Source organism: Diorhabda carinulata, chromosome X, assembly GCF_026250575.1.
Source record: "Diorhabda carinulata isolate Delta chromosome X, icDioCari1.1, whole genome shotgun sequence".
Classification (NCBI taxonomy): Eukaryota; Metazoa; Arthropoda; class Insecta; order Coleoptera; family Chrysomelidae; genus Diorhabda; species Diorhabda carinulata.
In genome coordinates, this window is record NC_079472.1 from 56708207 (window position 1) to 56731384 (window position 23178).

Here is a 23178-nt window from a genome sequence, read left to right on the forward strand (position 1 = left end):
AAACAGTTTAGATTTAATCTCTGAAGATGATAACTTGGTTATCGACAGAGCTTCCAGTGCAGATACTTAAAATATTCAGCAAAGATGGAATTTACCCGAACATTATAATCACTTGATTGATATTAAAATTTTTTACAACGCTGTCAATATTGGCTATTTTTAGTATGAGAAATTGCAATGGTTAGAATAATTCACGTCTTTTGACTGTAGAAACGTTTTATTGGGACAGCGGATGAAAAACAAAATCCGCAATTATTCTGTAACTTTTCTCGGTTTTCCTTTTAATAAGTATAGTTTAAAAAAACTGAACAACACGCTTTTAAAGCAGATCAAACTAGAAAGTTGAAATTAATTTTTAAAATAAGGAATAAAAGTAATGAAACAAAGCGCCTCACGCTTTTCACAATAATATTAGTATTTTTTATTCATTATTGTTTCAAGCTTATTTAAAAAAAATATTTTCAACTTTTGTTTGATATGCTTTAAAAGCGTTGGTATCAAATGCTATGAAAACGAGTTTTCATGCTTTTTTTTAAAACTATATTTAATTAATACCACCCTCCTGGCAATAATAACTTCACTACTTATATACCTACATCTCGTCGAAAATGATCTCGAGTCATAACGGTGTAGTTGGTAAGGTTGTCCAAGTGCTTAGTTTTTAACACGGACATCGAAACTTTTATCAAATAATCGACTTGCTTTTAGTCCAAAGAGATTTATAAACAAAGAAACAAACTCACATACAAGTGAAGCTAATATTAGCGGGTTAAAAACTATAGAAATTTATGAAAAAGTTCATTTTCTAGATAAGCATCATTATTGAAAATTAATATTTTCATTATAGTCTTTTGTTTTGGATGTTAGGCAACATAAAATACATGTTAGTTCATAGAACTAAACCGATGAAATTCTGAGCTTTGTTAGTTGATTAGTTCCGAGCTTTCGTTAAAATGTCTTTTAATTGGTTGACGACCTTGACGGGTGTAAAACATACAACATAAACCGACCAACTTTAAACTTTGTTATTGCGAAACTTTGTTTATTACCACTCTATGCAAAATTATTACCTCTTCATAAAGGTGGAATGGTGAATGTAAATTATTTCGTTTATTAGTTATCACGAGGTCAGTTGGTGATATTGTCAACCAAGGGACCAAGTTATTTTCCAAATAAAAATGTTAGGTTAAAAAATACAAAAGTATAAGCACAAATAAATAAATAATCTTATCAGCAATGAGGTGATAAAATCCAACGCGGCTTCAGTTGTGTAATCAAAATATCCCTATGTGGAATTGTCTGTGATCGTCAACATGAGAAGAAATTTAAAAACTTTATTAAAATATATTTTATTATCATCCGTGACTGTAGTGTTTACTGTGTTAATTTATAGGATATTTAAAACTAGAACTTATCGTATAGACAGTCGTGTTTATTTTGGTATTAATAATGGTATTGAACCAATTGCTCCTGAGGCAGTAAGTAAAATAAATTTATATATTATTCTCCTTTAATATCAATGCAATTGACGTCGGTTATTAATTCAATAATAATACATTCATATACATAGAAATTTAATATAATTTCCTTCAGCAGCAATAATAAGACGTTGTTTAAAGAATACTTTAAGTAGGCAAGAATTGGAAATGATTAATGAAAATATTATTTTTCATGAGCTTTGATCCCAGATATTTGTTTTCTTTGAAATTGCACCAATATATAATGAGATACTACAAATGTATATACAGTGACTCATATTTTCAATCTTTGGGGTCTAGGGGAAAGTCCAGAGTAATGTTACCAAAAATTATCATGGACAAAACAAATTAAACAGTTGTTTATGAGTTGTCTCATTTATTCACTTTATAAATCACATTTCTAAATTGATAGATCACTTTGTACTTAGGTTGGCTAAAATACGCATATTTTGGCTTGCAAAATAAGAGCATCTTGGTTTGCAAAATAAGCGTATCTTGGCATATTTGTGAAGTAACTCACTTTAAACCACATTGTAGTATCCTTAGGCATTCATATTCATTTTCTTGGATCAAAGAGTAGATTGAGTTTCTCAAGTACTCTAACATACAAGTGAGTGTTTGTTTTCTAATTGAAAATAATAACATGTGGGTTTATAGCTTCTATATTAAGTATTTATTAAAAACATCAACTCAGATGGTTTAAAAAGATTTTAAAAATTTGGATGATGCGTCTGTATAGGATAGAGTGATGTTTCAATCTTTTGTACAGGTGCCTTCTATTGGGTACTCAAAATTCTGATACTCCCAATCGAAGATATACGTGTCTTTTATTGGTGCTAATTGAATTTCAAAGTACTGGAAAAGATAAATATGGTTTTGGTTTTTGCTGACTCGCTTGAACCACCAATTATCTTTAAGCATCCAACTCAATAGTAAACACTCTGTCTGAAATATCTTCCATTAGGTATATTTGATGTTTTCCATTGGTCCAGATGTGAAAAAGCTACTTATAATTAAAAGGAAATAAAATTTAAAAGAAAACACCAAATATGATATTGTAGCAGCTATAGCAGAATGCAAAAGAGGCGTCTCAATTGCTGTTATTGGGCGTAAATTAGAAATTCCTAGGGTTACTTTGCTGAATAAAACCAGAGGAAAATATGCCATAAAGAGAAAAATGGGCATACAATTTTACATGTCGGAAGAAACAGAGAAAATGTTGGTAAAATGGACAAAAGAAATGCTGAGAATAGGATTTCCCATAACAAAAATACTATTGCGAGATAGTGTAAAAAAATTGTTGACAATTTGCACTAGTTAGAAAGAGGAATAGATTGAGTCGAGAGTAATAACCAATAGAATTGTAAATTCTTATTGTAATTAAATAAACATTTTTTCAGAACCATCAACCCAACCATATTTAACTATGTCGTGTGTACAAAACCAGGTTTCGCCCAAATACACTTTATTTCTGAGTCTTGGTATATTTTGAAAATAATCTTGTCCAAGTTCTGTGTTATAACATGATTCCAAAATAACTATTCTAATCTCAAGTTTTTCTTTAAATGACACTATAAAACACGCCAAAGTGTCAACATTCATAGGTATAGTTAAGGGCCTTATGCAGTTTAAAGAATCTTCAGTTTTTAGTTTCGAGACTTATTTCATTACATTAACAACTGGGTTCTTATTTTTTCAACAAAAAAAAACATATTTCATTCCCTCAGTACTAACTTTTGTTTAAGAATTGAAATTATTACATAGTTTTTTAAATACATTCCTTTTTGTTAATATTTCTTTTAGATTCCTATCAATTTGTATGACCAAATTTTTGTTTACAGATAGTTTTGGTAGACAATGAAAAGATTGACTGGCATGATTATGAGCGAATAAAAAGAGATGCTTCAAGAACAGGTAAGTTTGAAGATACTACACATAATGATCGCATTTTGTCATATTATTTTATTTTATAGACTTTTTACAATAATTATTCATTTTTTTTTCTAATTCTTGATATTAATTGTGCTTATTAAAAAAACAGTATTTATGGGCGCGAGTCTTTAGGTCGAGGATGGCGGAGAGGAAACACAATAATCAAAGTTCAATTAATTTCTTATATGTATATATAAAAATATACATATATATGTACATATATATGTATATATATATGTAGGTAGGTATTTCTAGCATCTAAGTACCATAAAACAGTGTGGAAGGTAGAGGGACGTAGTTATGTTGGTTTATTATAAAACGTGCTACAATATATATATATATATATATATTTTTAATATCGTAGAATATTAAGTTAATTGTATACTTTTGGGAAATTACGGAGGTAATTTAGAAGGTTACGTTGCAGAAATTTGTTTCATTTTGTGGTTTGGTGAAATGACATTGGTCTAAATAGGGTTAGCCAATTAAATCTCCAACTATAATAATTTTATAAATAGTTTCCAACGCGATTGAATGCGTCTTAATATATTTCACTGAATTAAACATATTCATCGAACGATTTCCAGTTTGATTGTTTTTAATTTAATTTTAGTATTTTATCATGCCCTACGAGGGTGATTCAAACGTGTTAATAATCTAATAATAGAAGTTGATGACTCTTTTTAGGAATGTGCTCATAGCTAAGTCCGTTTACATCCCTGAAATTAAATCTCATATCCGTTTTATTTAATTTCTTGAAAAATTTCTTTGTGAGAAAGTAAAATTTGTTTTAAAAAAATACAGGAAATGCTCAGACAACTGTTAGCCTTATACATTTATGTAATAGATATAAAATTATAAATGAATGAGAATGTTCACATCATTTAGAACTAAAATAAAATGGAATCATTATACTTGAAATAAACAAAAACCACTTTCACTAATCTATGAAAATAACAACTAATAAAAATAATGTAATGGAATTATTTGATAGATGAACAAAGAAGATACGAATTTGCAATATTTAATGAATATTCATTACGTAAATAATTATTGAACTGCTTCAAATACTTGACATTACCTTTCACAAACTATTATTACAAAAATTTGATTTATTCAACTTATAGATTATTTTTTTGACTACGGGTACTAGGTTGCTGTTTTTATACTAGTGTTTGTACATTCTGGTACAACGCACCAACGATACGTCATCTTGTATTCTACAAATCTGAATACTCACAGCCGTGCGAGTTTTTTTTTAAAAAGAATCCCAACAACTCTGTTTAAACTGTATTTACTTCTAACCTCACTTAAGTCTGTTTACTTACTTTCTACGTCACACTCAGTCATGTGACAACAAATTCGTTTTGGCGCGTCATTTAGGTATTTAAATTTATTTTTTTATGAACTAATATACCGTTTAAAAAAAATTGAAAAATAGTGTGTTATTAAGAACGATATATTAAACGTAGTTAAGGTATAAAAGAAGTATGCCAGAACCCCACTATATTAATCAATAGATGATTGATGACCTTTTAATCTATTTTCCAAATACTGAGATATCTGCCCTATGTAGCCAGCGTTACAATTAGTACAAGATACTTTATACATAATATTCTTCTTTTTTGGATGTTTTTATCATGATGATTTTAGTTTAGTGAAATATTTGGATTACATATTATGTCATTTATGACAAAGAGAAAAGTGCCCAAAACCGGACCACTGTTTTGTTTTTGAATTAAATAAAAACAGAAAATAGTAACAAATTATGTTTTAAAATCATCTAATATTTACTTTGTAATGTTGAGCATCTTTTAACTTTTACTTTAAACAAATCTAATTCAAAATTAGTACAAAAAAAATTATTTTATCAAACCTTAGACTTTCTCAATTTGTGATATGGTTGCCGAAACCGAACCCCTTGTCAAAATAACAATAAAAAAATTTAAAAATGGTTTTTGTAGTAAGGATACTTTTGAAAGATGACCTCCATCAAGAGGAATGTCTTAGACATTTTTTGCTCCACCCTTTCGTTCAGAGAATGTGTATCGAACATTATATTATTGAAAAAAGTAGTTATGTAAGTTATTCAGGAAAGCAATTCACTTAACCAGTAGAACAAGGTTGTGAATAAATAAACTTAAAAAATCACGTAAATAAATGAAATAATATTAATAAAATGAATGTTCAAGGTAAGCCCGTATATCTCGTTATCCGCAGAAGAGTTATATTAAAATGTATTAAGGGTTTTTTCTATTCTAGCGGATACTAATAGCTGTCTGATATTTAAAAAAACCCAACACTAATTAATTAACAGTTTTGCCGGACCGTGCAAAAATTAATAAAAATTCATACACTGAATGAGGGTATAACTGATAGGAGATAAAACTTCCGAAGGGTTGAACTGGGTTTTTTCATCTTGCAAAATATGTCTAATACAGAGGAAAGAATATAAAAGGAAAAGAGAAGTTTTAGACCAAGCGTTTGGAGGAAGTAAAAAGATGAAAAGAACGCTTAATGGAGGTACAGCAAACAAGGGTCCCACAGAAGAAATATTAATATCCATGATGAAACAATTGATGAAAAAAACAACGAGGGAATGATGGAAGAGCTCAGAAACTTAAAAAAACAAAGAAGGACGAATTAGCAGTTAATAGGACTAAAAGAGGAGTGTGTCAAAATGAGAAAGGAACTAGAGTTTATGGAAAATAAAATACAAACTATGGAAAAAGAAAAATTGTGGTATCTATTATACAAATACCTAGTGCGGTATATGAGTTTTTAGCTGAAGATAGAAAGATCAAAAATAGTCGGGGGGGGGGGGAGAGAGGGGTAGATAAAGGCTATATGGTGGCTGTTCAATATCTGAAACCACGTTTGTGTATAGGAGCCTTGGAAAGCGGAGCATTGTCATTAAGAAAGCGCACACCTCGGCTGAATTTTCCGCGCCTTTATTCTATAAGTTTTTGAGGTAACTGACTTGGTAAGTATTATGCTGCGATTACTGTTGTATTTGATTCCTTAAAGTCAATTGAACCGATACCCCCGCGGTCCCAAAATCATCACTTTTTTGGTGTTTGTCGTGACCTTAGATTTTTTGGCACGGGCTTTGCTGCCACTCCATAGAATCTATTTTGGATGTAGAATCATAGTAAAAAAGATGGTAGTTTCATCACCCGTTACAATTTATTGACTTTTCCCTTAAATGTTTTCTGGACTAGTGACCGTCACAGGACCTCCCGCTCGTGAGTCATTTTCTAATAATTATCGTCCCCATCGAAACAATTTAGAACAATGTTCAATTGTTGAAAATGGTGGACACAAATCACCGTAAACAGTTTCCATTATGTTTTTGATTTGGGTTTGCTTTAGTCAAAAATTTTATGTAAAAAGCTTGATGAGATTTGGCACTGAGCGTGTATAAAGATTTTTGCGAACGGACTCTATTTACTATATCAGGCCATATTTACAAAACACTGTAACAGATAATCACAAACTTACTTGATGCAAGAACTCAGTATCAGATATGCAACGTTTTAATCGATAATAAATATCAAGGATCATTTTCTAGTCATTACAAAAATATGTACATCAAGACATACCAAGGATCCGTTGGATTTTGACGTTAGTGAGAGTTTCCAGCAGCCGCGACTATACGTAGGCATGAGGAGAGGCAAAAGACTTAATCCAAAGCGGAAACAATCGTGCCGAGGAATGATCTGAACCCTATTCAGGTGTCGCATACAATGACTGCGAGTAATATAGGACACAGGAGCAGGTACTTTGAAACAGGCACTACGATACCCACTACCACCAAAACATAGGTGCCTACCGGTGTCCAAGCTCTGACCGGTGCTTTTGACAAGGCCCGGCTGAAACATCAGTGGAGCTGAGGAAAAAAGGAGAAGGAAGGCCAAAACTACCGAAAAGGCTCAGGGCGCTCAATGACCTTGGATCCTAAGTTTGCCTCGACATCAAACCCTCCTCCACCGAAGACTTCCAACCTGGAGGTCCAGGTGAAGCCTATTGAAAGCCTCGTTCCACTCCCATAGTATAACGAGTTGGCTCAAAAAGTCATTCGCATTTGCTGGATTTCATTTATGCGATCTCCATCCAGTGCGGAATCAAGCCATCGCAGTTTTTTCCTTTTCAGTTGGTTAACATATCCTAATCCGTAAAAAGGTTATAGCCAAAGAGCCTGTTCCACCAAGGACATCGGCCTTTGGTAATGTTGAGTGAGGCACGACGGGCTTTTCAGAAGGCTTATTTGTGTAACGCCCACTATTTTACTACAGATTACGTAGAAAATAAATTTATTCGCTAGTTTAGAAACTCACTGATCGAAATTGAACTTCTTCTCATTTTGAGGATTATTTCGAACAATATATTCAACTGCGTTATTATTTGAAAAGAAAATTACTATACTCACGGTAACTTAAATTATAACAACTCGTATGCCAATATTAGAATTAGTTGTATTTTGATTATACGTTACGCTACGGAAATTTATTATTCCGCCCTAGTTTCAGTCTGATAAATTCTGATTACAACAAAAAAAATTCAATGTCAAGTTGGATTATAATCTACTACACTTTATTACCATTAATTATCTATTTACCGGAATAAACATTGTATTTCAGAAATGACTTTTGTTAGTTTCAAAATAATTATCATAACAGGTGTCCGCCGGGAAGGTATACTACTTTGTTTTACCGCCGTTTTGCTAAACTTTAGTGTTGACAGTTCATATTTAGTAGTCGTGAAGTAGAGACGTGGCAAATTTATTATGGAAAAATATTCGGTACACCAACGTGTTTCAATCGTTAAAACATTTTATCAAAATCAATCATCGATTACTGTGACGATGAGAAAGTTACGTGAAACAACGTGCCAACAAGACGCACTATTTATAGTGTAGTGAATGATTTCGAGGAAAGAGGATGGACCACAACGTACGATGCAAGATCTGCTGTTCAAGAAAGTGTTCAAAACAATCCATTAAGCTCAATTCGACGCCGTGCTCAGAAGCTTGGTCTTCAAAGAACAACTTTGGCCACAGTTTTACACAAGGATTTGCATTGTTTCCATTTCAGATTCAGTTGACACAAGAGCTTCTTCCAGAAGATCATTTACGCCGCCGTAAATATACCAATAGGATGTTACAGATCGCCCATGACAACCCCGATTTCCATGAGAAAATCATAATTAGTGACGAGGCACATTTTCATTTGAATGGAGACGTGAATAAACAGATTAGTCGGTTCTGAGCAATGGAAAACCCTCAAATTATTGCATCCATTAAAAGTGACAGTCTGGTGTGCAATCATTGGACCCTACTGTCAATAGAGATTGATATCGTGATATGATTGAAAACTTTTTAACGCCAAGATTGCATGCTTTGAGCTTAATTAACATGTGATATCAACAAGTCGATGCCACATCGCATACAGCCAGGATGATTACAATGGAATTACTGCGAGACCTATTTCCACAACAAGTTATTTCAAAAAATGGTGATGTTGATTGGCCTCCACAGTCGCCGGATTTGACTGCTCCGAACTTCTTTTTGTGGGGACATTTGAAAAGCAAGTCTTATGCAAACAAACCAGAAACGCTGGAGCAACTTAAACAAAATATTCGTTATGAAATTAATGAAATACCGCGTGAAATGTTTGAGAATGTAATCAAAAGGGCTCGCATTTGTGAGGCTAACAGAGGCGGACATTTATCTGATATTGAATTCCATATATAATTGTCGACTATAAATAAAACATTTATCAATATAAGATCCATTCTCTTTCATTTAATCAAAAATTATAAACAAACAGAGTAGTATACCTTCCCGGCGGACACCTTGTAAAATGATCTCGATTTATAAATATGATATTTGTGTTGCGTTCAGAACATGTTTATCGAACTACAAACATCTCATCCTATAATTTTTACAGAAAGAACTGCAAAAAATTGTGAACAATTAGTATTAAATTGAACACAAGGTTTTTAACGAACGATGCTAAAAGTAGAGAAAAAAATAGGTTAAAAAGCTGGAACTAAATGAATAAATTCTAAATAAACTGGACTGGACACAATTTTCCCAATTGATATTTATCGCCGTCAACATTATTTCAGCTACAAATAATTTTATTAAAAATTATTAAAATAAAACTTACGACTTATCTATGGAAAGCCGCTCTCAACTGAGCTCAAATTTGAAGTTAATTTTCACGTAGTGATGCTTTACCGGTTGGTTACTTCATGGCAGCTTAGCTTCTAGCCTGACAGCAGTGGAACGGCGAATATAAAGAATAGATTAACCACAAATTCACTAAATTTACTCTTTTTTCCCTCTTTCCTTTTACCCTTTTCTTTACCCCCTTTCCTAGGTTAGGTTAGGTTAGGTTGCAAAATTAGATTGATAAGAAAGGTATTTAAATTTAATGAATGAATTTGTATCAGTAAATGACTTTACCACTTTAACAAATTATCTGTACCGGCTGTCCTAAGATTGAAGATGCAGTACACATAAACAACTGAAATTATCCAAATTACATAATAAATTTTATTACATTTTTCTTATCACTTATCTCTATCAGTAGTCTAATCTACAATTATAAAGAAATAATTGAAATAGATTATTTTTTTCTAGGTAGGGGAGAACAGGGCAAAGCGGCTTATTTGGATAATTCTGAGACTGCACAATATGACGCTTTGTACAAAGTTAACGGATTCAACGCTCTTCTTAGCGATAAGATTGCACTAGATAGAGCCGTACCTGATATTAGACATGTAGGGTAAGATCTAATAAGTAATTATTTGATAATTACAGGGTGAGGGCGAGATATGGCAACACCGATGTGAATATGTCGATTCTGAAATTGTCTTTTGACAAATTACAATCCTGTAAAGTGGGATTTTTCAATGAAAATATATAACCAAATTCTCGGAATTGAACAATAATTCAAAAATTTTGATGTACTTTGAGATAACGAAAAGTTCTGACCATAGAAACACTAAAACCTCGATGTCCATCAAATATTCAAAAATCGTTGTTATCAAATCAAATTCATTTTAATTTTTAGATGTAAATCTAAGAAATATCTCAAGAACCTTCCCACCGTTAGTGTTATTGTACCATTTCATAACGAACATTGGACAACATTGTTAAGGACAGCTGTAAGTGTAATTAATAGATCGCCGCCTCATCTTTTGAAGGAAATTATTCTAGTCGACGATTTTAGTTCAAAACGTAAGTGATTTCGATGTAAAAATTATCGATTTTCGGGAAATTTTATTATGATGAAGGGTTGTTATATGTACACAAAATACCAACTTGCGTTTCAATATAGGGATAGTCAAAAACAGTTATAAAAACTTAGGTAATACATTCTGGTTGTGAACATCTTCAGACTTGAATTGGGAAACCAAATTTAGCACATCAATTTGGTCTGAATCATGCTTCATTTTTGAAAATACGTCAATTTCTGAGGAACTATCAACAAAACATGCTTCTTTGATACGGTATTAACAAACTCAGTTGTTATTCGTCGAAGTCGTTAGCACTAATTCCATATCGCAGAGTAGAACTGGCTGGTTTTTTTCCAACTCGTGACCTAATGTTCCTCACTCAATGTTTTCAACAGAGGGTAGTGAAACGTTTTTAAAGAAAGGGCTTGAGGTAAATCATATTCAAGATGAACATCTCCTCCTCCTATTTTAGGTGGAAATTTTCTTTTGCGCTAAACTGTTGGTCCTTCAAAGTCCTGCTTCAGTAAAAAATTTTTGAAATTCTTCTTCAGTTCTCAAACCATTTATGGACATAGCTACGGTGTCAGCGACATGGAGTACTTCATGATTCTGTATGTACCTTGAAAGTATGTTAATTTTTCCAAAGAAGTGGTTCATAATATTCAAAACAAACATAAACTCAAACTTGGTAATACATGTGATCAATTCGTAAGAGAGCATCTCCACCAGTTTCAATATTTGCACTATATCTATCAAATGTTATTGAACTGCTCACAAGCTTTCAAATCTGCTGCTAAACTTTGCGTCACTTAGTACTTTCAAATACAAAATCTTTGTTACCTCTTTGAATGCATATGCTGCACTTATAACAGCGGCAAATTCTGCATGTCTGTTAGTTGAAACCTTAATTATATTTTCCCTAGAAAATGGGAGGCGACCTCCCCCTCCTGGACTCCCCAATCGCCGCCAGTGCTCTTATATCCCAAATGTAGTCATTATAATCGAAAAATGGCTGAATAAGATATTGGAATTTCGGGTTTTGGACTGGCCTTAAGACAGTCTACAATAATATCTTATTTATTCCAGTATTCATATAATAAATTTTTTTATTTCTTGGAAAAAAATTTTATAATCTTGACGCCTTTCTACCTTTTCTGATGTCTAGTCCTTTTTTCACCAGCTGTTTCCATTCTTTCCTATCTTTTGTTTTATCTTTGCTATCGTATTCCTTGTTTTTCCACTGCCATCTTATTCTCCGTTTTCCTCGGCATTTCTTCTGTACAACTCTTCCTCGGCTTCACTTTCTTCATTTTGTAAGTTTTTGTTTTATATATCTTCCGTATTAATCGGTCCAATTAACGTGATCTCTGGCAAAACGTGGGCTCGGTGGGCTAAGGTTAATTTGAGACTGATGTTTTTGGTTGATGTTTTTAGCTGAATCTTTTTCTGACTGCCCAACCACTCCTCGCGTTTCTATGAGCTCTTGTTGGACTTGAACATCAATGAGGGCCCTATTTCCCACTGATGTGCTGACAATGAATCGGTTATCTCTCTGAGGGCACATTTTTCTTCCGGAAACGCTTCTTCGATAAAAGTTACCAGTCTCTTGATAAGGTTAAGTTACCACTCACTGGCCACTTCTTGCTGATTCTGGCCTCGTCGCAATATGGTGACCTCTTGACCATGATTATCCCTTGTTATGTCCAATTCCCTGTAGAATTCTTGTTTGTTGTTAAAGTGTGTGTTAACGCCATTAGCTTTGATATTTTACTAATAAAAATACCATTTCGGGTTCATTTTTTTGTTAGTGACCTGTGGTTGCTAAGTCGATTTTTTTCTCATGATTTGTATATTTTTTTGTAGCTTTCACGAAAAAACCTTTGGACGATTATTTGGCAGCAAATTTAACAAAAGTGAGAACGATACATTTGCCCGAAAGAAGTGGACTAATCAGAGCAAGATTAGCAGGTGCCCGTGAAGCCACAGCTGATGTATTAATTTTTTTGGATTCTCATACAGAAGCCAATGTTAACTGGTTACCTCCACTATTAGGTATATTTCTCGAACATAAATACCATATTCATATACTGATATTATTAGCCTCTTCTTCTCCTAATATAAAGAAATATTCTTCAGAACCAATTGCTCAAGATTACAAGACTTGCGTATGTCCCTTTATCGACGTGATAGCTTATGAAACATTTGAATACAGAGCTCAAGATGAAGGTGCCAGAGGTGCATTCGATTGGGAATTTTTTTATAAGAGATTACCTCTTCTTCCTGAAGACCTCAAAAGACCTACTGAGCCTTTCAAGTGAGTAATCAACTTTTTATGTACACTACTTATACAGAAACAGATATTAATTATCATAAAATGGATTTTGGAGTGGACAAAGTTCATTATACATGGTGAGTGATGAAAAAATTCACATAATTCTACCATATTTAGGATCCTTAGAGAAGGATATCATCTGGCTACTAAGAAGTGTATGTAAATGGTCTTTCCGAGAATTTCCGCATTCGCCAAACTTATTAACATAATAGAACAGGACAGGCTTCACTATCTACGTTAGTCAATCATCGTCAATCATTCTAACTTCGATTTTTTCTTCATCGTCTGTGTCCAAGATGGCAAAATCTTGATCATGATGTATCCTCCGCTGGTGATTATGTTTTACTTTTTTGATATAGAATTTTAACACATCGAATCCTAACCTCTCAATCATCACTGATACAGAATTTTGGAGGAGATTATCTGCACAAAAACTGTTAGATGAGCTAAATATACAAATTATTTTTTTTTAACCTGTTTTACATCTAACCGAACTTTTTTATATCTTTTTTCGTGATAAATTTTCTTCATTCCAAGTTTATTTTTAATGAAAATCAAACTGATTTACAAATTATGACACTATTATGTTGATACTAATCAGTTATTTTCTATCTTGAAACTCTTTTCACCAGATGGCATGATGTAAACTAATTTGAAATATTGACCTTTTAAAGTTCATCATTCAGTTAAATAAGAGTTGTTGAACGACTTACTCACCCTGCAATTGACTTTTATTTAAGTAATTAATGAAATAAGAGTTAAAACTGACATAATTTCTTTGTCGAACGACTTACTCACCCTGCAGTGGACTTTTATTGTAACATTTAGTGAAGAAATAGTGAAAACTGACAAAAATTTCTTTGTCGAACAACATACTCCCCCTGCTGTTGACTTTTATTTAAGTAATTAGTGAAATAAGAGTGAAAACTAACAGAATTTCTCTGTTGAACGACTTACTCACCCTGCAGTGGACTTTTATTGTAACCTTTTAATAAAAAAAAAGAGTGAAAACTGACAGAATTTCTTTGTTGAACAACTTACTCACCCTGCAGTTGACTTTTATTTAAGTAATTAGTGAAATAAGAGTGAAAACTGACAGAATTTCTTTGTTGAACGACATACTCACCCTTCAATAGACTTTTATTGTAAAAATTAGTGAAAAAATAGTGAAAACTGACAGAATTTCTTTGTTGAGCGACTTACTCCACCTGCAGTTGACTTTTATTTAAATAATTAGTGAAATAAGAGTGAAAACTGACAGAATTTCTTTGTCGAACGACATACTCACCCTGCATTTGTGTTTTATTGTAACCAATTAGTGAAAAAGTGTGAACATACACAACGGAATAATCACCCTGCAGTTGACTTATATTGTAACCGATTTTCTTAGATTAGATATTTGGGACAGAGTGAAACTGTAATTCATTTTTTTGACATATAAAGGCTTTTGAAATTTCATCTCAATGAAATATTACAGGAGCCCAGTAATGGCTGGAGGGCTGTTTGCCATAAGTAGAAAATTCTTTTGGGAATTGGGCGGATACGATGAAGGTTTGGATATTTGGGGTGGTGAACAATATGAGCTTAGTTTCAAAATTTGGCAATGTGGTGGACAAATGTATGATGCTCCTTGTTCAAGAGTTGGTCATATTTATAGAAAGTTCGCTCCTTTTCCGAATCCAGGTAAAGGTGATTTTGTTGGAAGGGTAAGTCGATTTTTTTATTTACGAACTCTCAATCTCAGTGAACTTGACCCAATTTCCCAAAATATGATGTTTGGCAATTTATTCCAAAGAAATGATCAAAATTGTAGAAAATGGTATCTAGCTGTATTCAACTTCTTATAGAAACGTATAGAACAATAGTTACCCAATGATAGATGGAGCCACTCAACATCTTTTATATTATTAAGCTATGATCGTTTCTGTCAAATGACATTCGGATGTGTATCCGTCACAATATCATTGTTTAGTATTAATTTTCCTTTGAGACAATTCTATTTATATCATTGACGTATTTACCAAAAAGAAAACAATTGAAAATTAATTTTTATATGGTGTTATTAACTAGATAATGTTAATTTTCAATTTATGTTAATCAGTTATAGTTGTCTAGAAAGACAATTTACTTTATTCAATAGTCCTGTCTACTACAATCCTTAAATACATATAAATTGATTCATCTTTCAGCAATTCTATTTATTATTCTATGAAAATTACGTCGATTTTTTCTATATAGAATTACAGAAGAGTAGCAGAGGTGTGGATGGACGAATACGCCGAATACCTTTATAAGAGACGACCGCATTATAAAAATATCGATCCAGGAGATCTAAGCGCACAACGTGCTATTCGAAAAAATTTAAAATGTAAACCGTTCAAATGGTTTATGGAAACTATAGCTTTCGATTTGCCCTTGAGATATCCCCCAATAGAACCCGACGATTTTGGATATGGAGAGGTATGTCAATGTCACAGATTTATATTATGTTATTTATTTCTTTAGAGGTATAGACGAAGAGGTTGTTGACTAGGAGGAAGAACAATTTATGGAACTACAGTTGAACATCGTAAATTCGGACTTCTAAAACGCGAGATATCTAAAATCCATGATGTAAAAACTACAAGGTGTGTTCTTACCGAAAACCAATGTACGACCTCTACTGCGGAGTTTCACTTTCTGTCATATCGGCTGTCACCAGCTGACTGATTCATATTTATTTTTCTACGCCCATGTCTGTAAACGTCAAAATTCGCACTATCTACATTCCTTGTAAATGAAATGCACGAAATGAGATCTCATAACATACACGTGCGTTTTGAGAAGAAAACTTAAACTTATTGGTTTAATTAAATTACAATCAAATTTTTATTTACGTAAGACTTTATTTGGTCTATTTACACAAATTTAGTCAATTAAAAAACATGAAAACTTTGAGCATTAGCGAGATATGTTTAAGATTGAAAGAGTTATGCCCCTAAATGTAGGCAGCACATTATACAATTTCTTTAAAAATAGGACACGTTTTCTTAAGAAGCATGCATCAATGGGCGCAGAAAAAGTATAGTACGTTACACGAGAATGCGTGAAATTTATATATAATGGGTTACTTACAACTCTTGTTACGTAATATACTATTACATTGAGCGTATAGAGTGATTATTAAAATTAAAATGCCTTGTTCATGCTACAAAAGATATTGAATGGAAAAAAGTTTGTGGAGAAAGACAACTTAACCTCCAACACGGTAAGTGTTTCCAAGTTTATCCTATATTTTTTTGTTGGTTGATTTAACATTGATCAAATATTTATTGTTTGAATAGCGAGAATATGCCCGAATCATTTTAAAAAAGTTGCTACTTGCAAAAGCCCGAGCACTTGATTGTTAGTGGAGATACAAATATCCATGTGTTATCCAAAGATGCAGTGCCATCTATCTACCAGTGAAAATTCAACGTGAGTGTAAAAAAAATTAGCAGAAATGCTGTATCACTATAAAATATTTGTAAGAAGTTCCCTAATACAAGTATGTGTAACTGTTTATATCTTACAGTGAAAGAACCAGGAAAAGATCTCACTCTTATAGTGATGACACGTATGTTGAATCTCACAAGAGAAATCGAAAAAAAAACAAGTAACAAAGAAAATCAATCAGTTTAGATGAGTCAACGAGCAGTGTAATAACAAGGTGATATCAGAATAAAGTATTGAATTATTTATATGGCTTTTAATAAGTAAATCCACTGTATATTTAACAAAATTCAATTTTGATTCACTTTCAGCACTGGTTCTAATCACAAGAATCACAGTAAAAAGATTTTAACTGACAGTAGCGCTTTGAATATATCTCGCATCTCCTAACTCCATCTTTTAAAACGAAAGGATTCAAATCCCCGCATTGAATTTATTGGCCGGAATTTATATGGCCGATAGTGGGAAAGGCCTCTCATTGGCTGTGGATATCCGACTGCGCAAGAACACACCTTGTAGTCTTTACATCATATCTAAAATTCGAACTAATTCGTTCGTATCGTAATTTTTAACTTCTGTATTTGACATTAGATGGGGATACCATATTTTTTTATTTATTGTTTCTTTACTATTACTGTTGACTGCTGTTTATAAAGTATTTAATATTTTTATTAATATTATTTTATAAATGTGTTTTTGTGTAGTATTAAAGGCGATGTTATTATATTTTACGCATACGTCTCCGTCTGTTTACATTATTATGTAATGCGATATGATTTCTCGGTAGCGCGATAGATGGGGTCACCATAAATGCAGTCAAATGTTCCTATGATCTAAAATACGGAAAATCTAAAATCCGGAACCAATTCTTTTCCGGTGATTCCGGATTTACGATGTTGTACTGTATAAATAACAAATTTATTTAGGGATTAGACCTAAAGGTTGACGCACGGCCAATGTTCTTTGGAAGAAAGTGAAATTACATAATCTATTGCAGCATGGTTCCACTAGTAGTATCAATAAATTTATAATCACGATAATAGTCCAGGCTACTCTTCAGGGGTGAAAACTATCGCTTATTGCATCTACTCAATAAAATTATAAGCATTTAATGAGTAGAAAAATATTTGTAAGGGTTAAATAAAAGTTGTTTAATGTTTCAAGATGGTATTCATAATTTTTCAATCCTTTTGATGTATTTCATCTCTTATAAAGCACCCTCTTTATATGGGGATGATAATATAAAATATAAAATTGTATATAAATTATTTAATGACTTTGTGCCGGATGAATTATATTAAATTGACTCATTTTATTTGTGTTTAACACAAACATTTTACCTTATAAATCGCCCATTATCTCGAAAAAAAAATTATTTATAAACGTATATATCTTTTTGATGACTTATTTATTTTCAATGAACCTTTTTTAATCTGTATAAAAATATTTTGTAATCATAAATTTCAAACACTTAAACTCCAAAATCTATCCTGATCTGAAATTAAAAAAAAAGTGTAAGTTGTTTTTTGGCCATATCTCTGTTAATGTTCAAGCTATTAAGTATTTCAAAACGTATATTTAAAGGAAATTTTATAACCTATAAGTTTATAATAGTTTAGATTTTTTTAACCCTCTATTTTTCAAAGAGCAACGTTTAAACTGTTCGAAAATGGCACTAGTCATAAGTTGAGGCAAGATTTGTAAGGTCATATCTCAGTTAAAAACAAATGTTTGCAAAAAATGCAAAATGTTTGTTTAAAAAAAATACTAACTTTCTGTTTTCTACTAATTTTACCATATGTTCATAGTTTTTCCGAAATTTTGGTAAAAAGAATTTTTTTCGAAATTATGCATTCTAAACCATTTAAATTTCCAGAAATCATTGTTAGTACGTAAATAAAGTAAATCGACAGTGAATTATCTTTTTACTTGGGTACTATTGCTAAGGGTGAAATTGAGTTTTTTTCTACAAAAAAAAATCGTTATAATTCTACGAACCTTCATATTAAAGAAAAAGATTTTGTGCAAAATTGTTTTTCCGTTATTCGACGTTGAATTTTAAAAAAAATTTCGTTCGCATAATGTATGCAACCTCCAATAAATCATAATCTCTTGGTTTTTTTATAAGCTACATTTTTGCTTCTCACACTTTTTCTGATAAAATCAAAAGTTTTTGAATTATTCATGAAAAATCGCTTAAAAACATGGTTTATTTCAAGAAAAATTTAAATTTTTAATCGCGCATAACTCAAAAACTATTAATTTAAAAAAAAAAAATACCAGGAACAAATTTCGCTTAACATTTAGTCCTCTATCAATTACCGTGGTTATTTTTCGGATAAAAATTTTTACCCCCAGGGAACAAGCACACATCGGCATTGGGTCGATTTTGCTTTTTGAGGTATTCCCTACATGCTCTCCAAATTTCATTAAAATCGATGAAAGTTCGTGGAAATCGGTAGTTAAAACCTTGGTAGCCTGGACTATACTGTCAATAAATATCTCAATGATAAAAAATTCGTGCGAACAGCACAGCGTTAAACAACTATACTGTTTCGGATATGTACGTATTTGAGAACCTAGCTCCGCACACAATTTCGGGGAAACCCAGAGATAAAATAAAAGACTTTCTTCTTCTTTGGGTGTCCTCTTCTAAACGAAAGTTGGCGATATCTTCTAATCAGCGTCTGAGAATCTAAACCTAAATAAATGACCGCTATAACGAAACAGCATTAAGCGGGGTCTTAAGCTTGGTTTATGCAGCTAAAATTATTGAAAGACACTGAAATGGTAATTTTAAGTAACAGTAAATTAAAATTAAATTTTCAACTTCTTAGTTTAATTCCTTCATTTTATAAGGTTATGAGCACATAATAAGTTAGGTTAGTCTGTATTGGTTTTAGGTTAGGAAACCTTCATAGTTCATAGCTGTGGGCGTCCTTGACTTTACCAGTGGTCGATGTCTTTTGATAAGCCAATCAGGCGCTTTGACTTTAACCCTTTGATGTCATTAGGCAAGTTGTGAGGTTTGCCCAGATGTTCCTAATCTAAGGTATTTGTGATATTGTTTTGTTTACAACATCCTTGTTCTTCGGTTATGGAAATATGATTCGCGTTATTGCGCCGATTTCCTCCGAGGTGTTTTATTTTTAAAAATGATATAAAAAAATAGGAAAAAGCAATGTCTGAAAATTAGAAATATCTTTTAGACGATGGAACACTGATAGCGTCAGGAACTTTCCACATTTTCATGACAAAAAGGACCCATGCAGGGAATTTATATTGGTTTACCAATAGCATAAACTAAAAAATTATCACCAAGAAAGTTTAGTTTCATGTTAATTTTAATTTTGGCTGCATAAACCGAGCTTAACTGCGTTATTTTGTCACTAAGAATAAAATCAATAAATGTGAAACGTCGGAATATAAATTTACTTTCAAAAAAAAAAATAACAGATTAAAAAATTCTTAACAAAATGTTTTTAATCTAGATACGTAATGTTGGTGTTCCCGAACTTTGCGTCGATTCTTCTAAGAAACAAAAAAACGACGTGGTAGGTGTAGCTGCTTGCGTAAAAGGTACTGCTCGTGCTGGTAGTCAGAGTTTCACTTTGACTTGGCACAAAGATTTGAGAATAACAAAACGAACTGATTGTTTAGATGTATCGGACCCCAATGATAAGGCTGAAATAACACTATACAGTTGTCATGGTATGAAAGGTAATCAATATTGGAAATATGATGTGGTAAGTAATATTAATATTGTAATACACCGAGACTCTAGAAAGTTGTCATAATTTCTTCAAATTTATGGAGAATAGAAATCAGGAGTATCTCATAATAAAGAGTTGTAAAATTTCATATAATAGTTCATTATTGAAAAAGTGTAAAAAGTTGTCAAGTTGTATATTTCGACGAATACTTTTTCATATACACATATTGCTCTCTTTCTTTCTACCCTCCATACTAAAACTCCAGAAAATAGGCAAAGGCCAAGTTGCAGTTACATACTCTGCTTTCGTCCGAGAAGAGAACGGAGCTTCATTGTTCGTCAGTGCAATTAACGTGTTCTCTGGCAAACCGTAAACCTGCTCAGCGAGCTAGGCTTAATTTGGGGCCAGTAGTTAACTCGTTTGGGTCAAGATTAGCTACCTTAAGTCTTCTTCTGACTGTTTAGCCACTCACAACCACTCTTCGCGTTTCTATTAGCTCTTGTTGGACTTGAACACCAGTGAGTGGACGTACAGACTGACTCATGTTCAGTGCACTGTTTACTTCTCGCTGACTTTGGCCTTGTCGCAATACGGTGACCGCTTGTCACTTGTGTGTATTGGTTAAAAATCGATGGCTAACTGATAGTGGTTGGACAGGTAGATAACGTTGTGTAATGGTCAGTTAACCCTAATTAGCACTATTGTAAACAAGCTTAAAAAGGGTGATTACTAAATATAAAATATTGTTGGACTGTGAGAACAACAAACATTAAAATATTTTATATCATTTTGAAGCTAATGCCATTAGCTTTAAGATTTTACTTAGAAAAATACAATTTGGTGTAGTAGCAAAATCTACAAGTTACATCCTCTACAAAACCTAGCGCCTTCAGGTGTCTATTGAGGTGGTAATGCTGCGACAAGACTCCTGTTGATATTCGTAGATTGGGTTAATATATTCAATAAATCTTCTTTGGTTATAGGCTCTCAACACCTATAGATTATTCTAGTAACTGAATTTTTCCTATCTATCTACTTTTCTAGTATTTTTCTACTATTCTACTGTCTTGTAAACGATTTTTCACAACGGTTTAAGTCATAGAAAGGAATAATCCGCCTCTATTTTAGCAAGTCAGTTTACTAATTCATCTTCCCCCACTCCAGTGTGTCTCGGAACCAATTGGAGATTTAGTTTTCTCCTTGCTTATACAACTTGTCCAAAGCAGTTTGGACTTTAGGAAAGAGCTCATAAAAGATGCTAAACTCATGTCTGCATTTTTTTGGTATTGAATTTTACTAGAACTCTTTAATTGTGTTAATATAATCAGAACAATTTTCATTCGTTACTTTTTAGGTTCATAGAACATTTTGTAACTTGAATTGTACTTCTCATTTTTTTTAATGAATTTAAATGAAGCACCGAATTAATTTTTATTTGTTTTTAGGAGAAACAGTGGTTCATACACGGAGGTAATCCGAGATGTTTGGATATTGATCCTGGTAAATTGAAATTGTACGTAACAACTTGTGACGAAAATTCCATTACACAAAAATGGCGATTCGAAAACGTCAACCTAACGATGATTGCGGATTGGGATAATATAGGCGTAAAACAATGAAAAAAATTATTCATATTTGGTATAAAAGTATATACATTGCAACTTCAATATAACAAATCGGAAAGGAACAAGTAAATATTCATTATATCAAGTAATTAGTTAAATTCAGGTTTGTTATGTTGAGGTTAGGTTATATAAAATTTGTTATAAAGAGGTGAAAAATTAGTTTCATTCGCCTGACTGTATGTATTTTCTAATTAAAAATAATTCGATGAGTGACTAGATTCCAGGTTTTTGCGATCATCCACTTGGCTTCTAAATCATCTGACAAAACATTTTGAATGTTTGAATAAAATCTTGGTCTGGTGGTTTTAATTTGAAAGTTGTGTTTGGAGACAAAAACTTCATTTTTATATTTTTTAGGCTGAAAATTTCTCCATGACCATGAGAATTTTTTTTGACTTTCAAACGAATTGCTAAGATCATCACTAGTCATCCCAGCTTTTCGGTTGGACGTGTTGTATGTTGGCAGATTATTGACATTTTTAGAACAACTGTTTTTTAAAATATTCGATAATGACTGGTTTAAGATTGTAAGTCCAACTATAATTCGTTCTCAGCAATACTGTAAAGCGAAGTTTGCTGTATTTTCCATCATTACATTTATAGCCTTTGAATGATAAGTTTTTGTCAGGTAAACATTTATAGAAAATCCAGTTTCATAGGTTTTAAAGATGTCTTCGGGATAGTATCCAGCTGTCAGCTTTCACCACCAGTATCACTTTTACTTCAAAAATTTCGAAAACAATCTCGTTTCATTTTTTGAAATTTTTAAACCATCCGTTGCTAGCACGGAACTTTGCATACCGATTCTACTGCAAATTGCTAACCAAGAATAGGGCCTCCGATGATGACTTTTTTTTCTCGACATTATTTAAACACATATTTCTCTGCGTATTTGAACTCGCACGATTTTAATATTTTACTGTTTACAGGTACTTTCCATTAAACAACAATTATTGTTTTTTACGTTGCTTCATTTTTATACACTCGTTCCATTACCTACAAGCAATTTTCCTCTTCTTCAGTAAACACTTGCTTGACAGAAAAATTTACCGAATATTCATAATTTTCTTTTTTGTCTTAAAATTCTCTTCAAGAGTGTGGCCTCTAAGGCACCAGGTTTGACTGGATCTCTCTTCTTACCAGTTCTGCTTCGTGGCATGATGATCTCTGCAAAAAAACAACAAAAACCTAACTTCCTATAAAACCTATAACGGTATGCTTTCCAAGATACATGAGGTAATTTTGTTTCAAGGTACAAGAGGATTCATTTTTCCAATCAATTAATTTTATAGCTTATATATATATAGAGAATATGTTCGAAATAAATAACAACACTGCGTAATTACTTACCAATAGTCGCAAGGTGTAACTAAAAACACCAC

At 32.4% G+C, this 23178-nt stretch overlaps 1 protein-coding gene across 2 annotated transcripts; it reads left to right on the forward strand.

Annotated features, from left to right (window-relative positions):
- The first annotated feature begins 1019 nt into the window (after positions 1-1019).
- LOC130902319 (N-acetylgalactosaminyltransferase 6-like) lies at positions 1020-22010 on the forward strand. 2 transcript variants are annotated; one of them, XM_057814382.1, is made up of 10 exons: positions 1020-1478; positions 3320-3392; positions 10057-10201; positions 10490-10656; positions 12519-12707; positions 12792-12969; positions 14465-14693; positions 15226-15447; positions 19950-20204; positions 21617-22010. In XM_057814382.1, the coding sequence occupies exons 1-10, from the start codon at positions 1314-1316 to the stop codon at positions 21788-21790; spliced, it is 1797 nt and encodes a 598-aa protein (XP_057670365.1). In that variant the 5' UTR covers positions 1020-1313; the 3' UTR covers positions 21791-22010. The 2 variants fall into 2 exon arrangements, with proteins under 2 accessions (XP_057670365.1, XP_057670364.1); XM_057814381.1 differs by having other exon boundaries at positions 12519-12969.
- The last annotated feature ends 1168 nt before the right edge of the window (positions 22011-23178 follow it).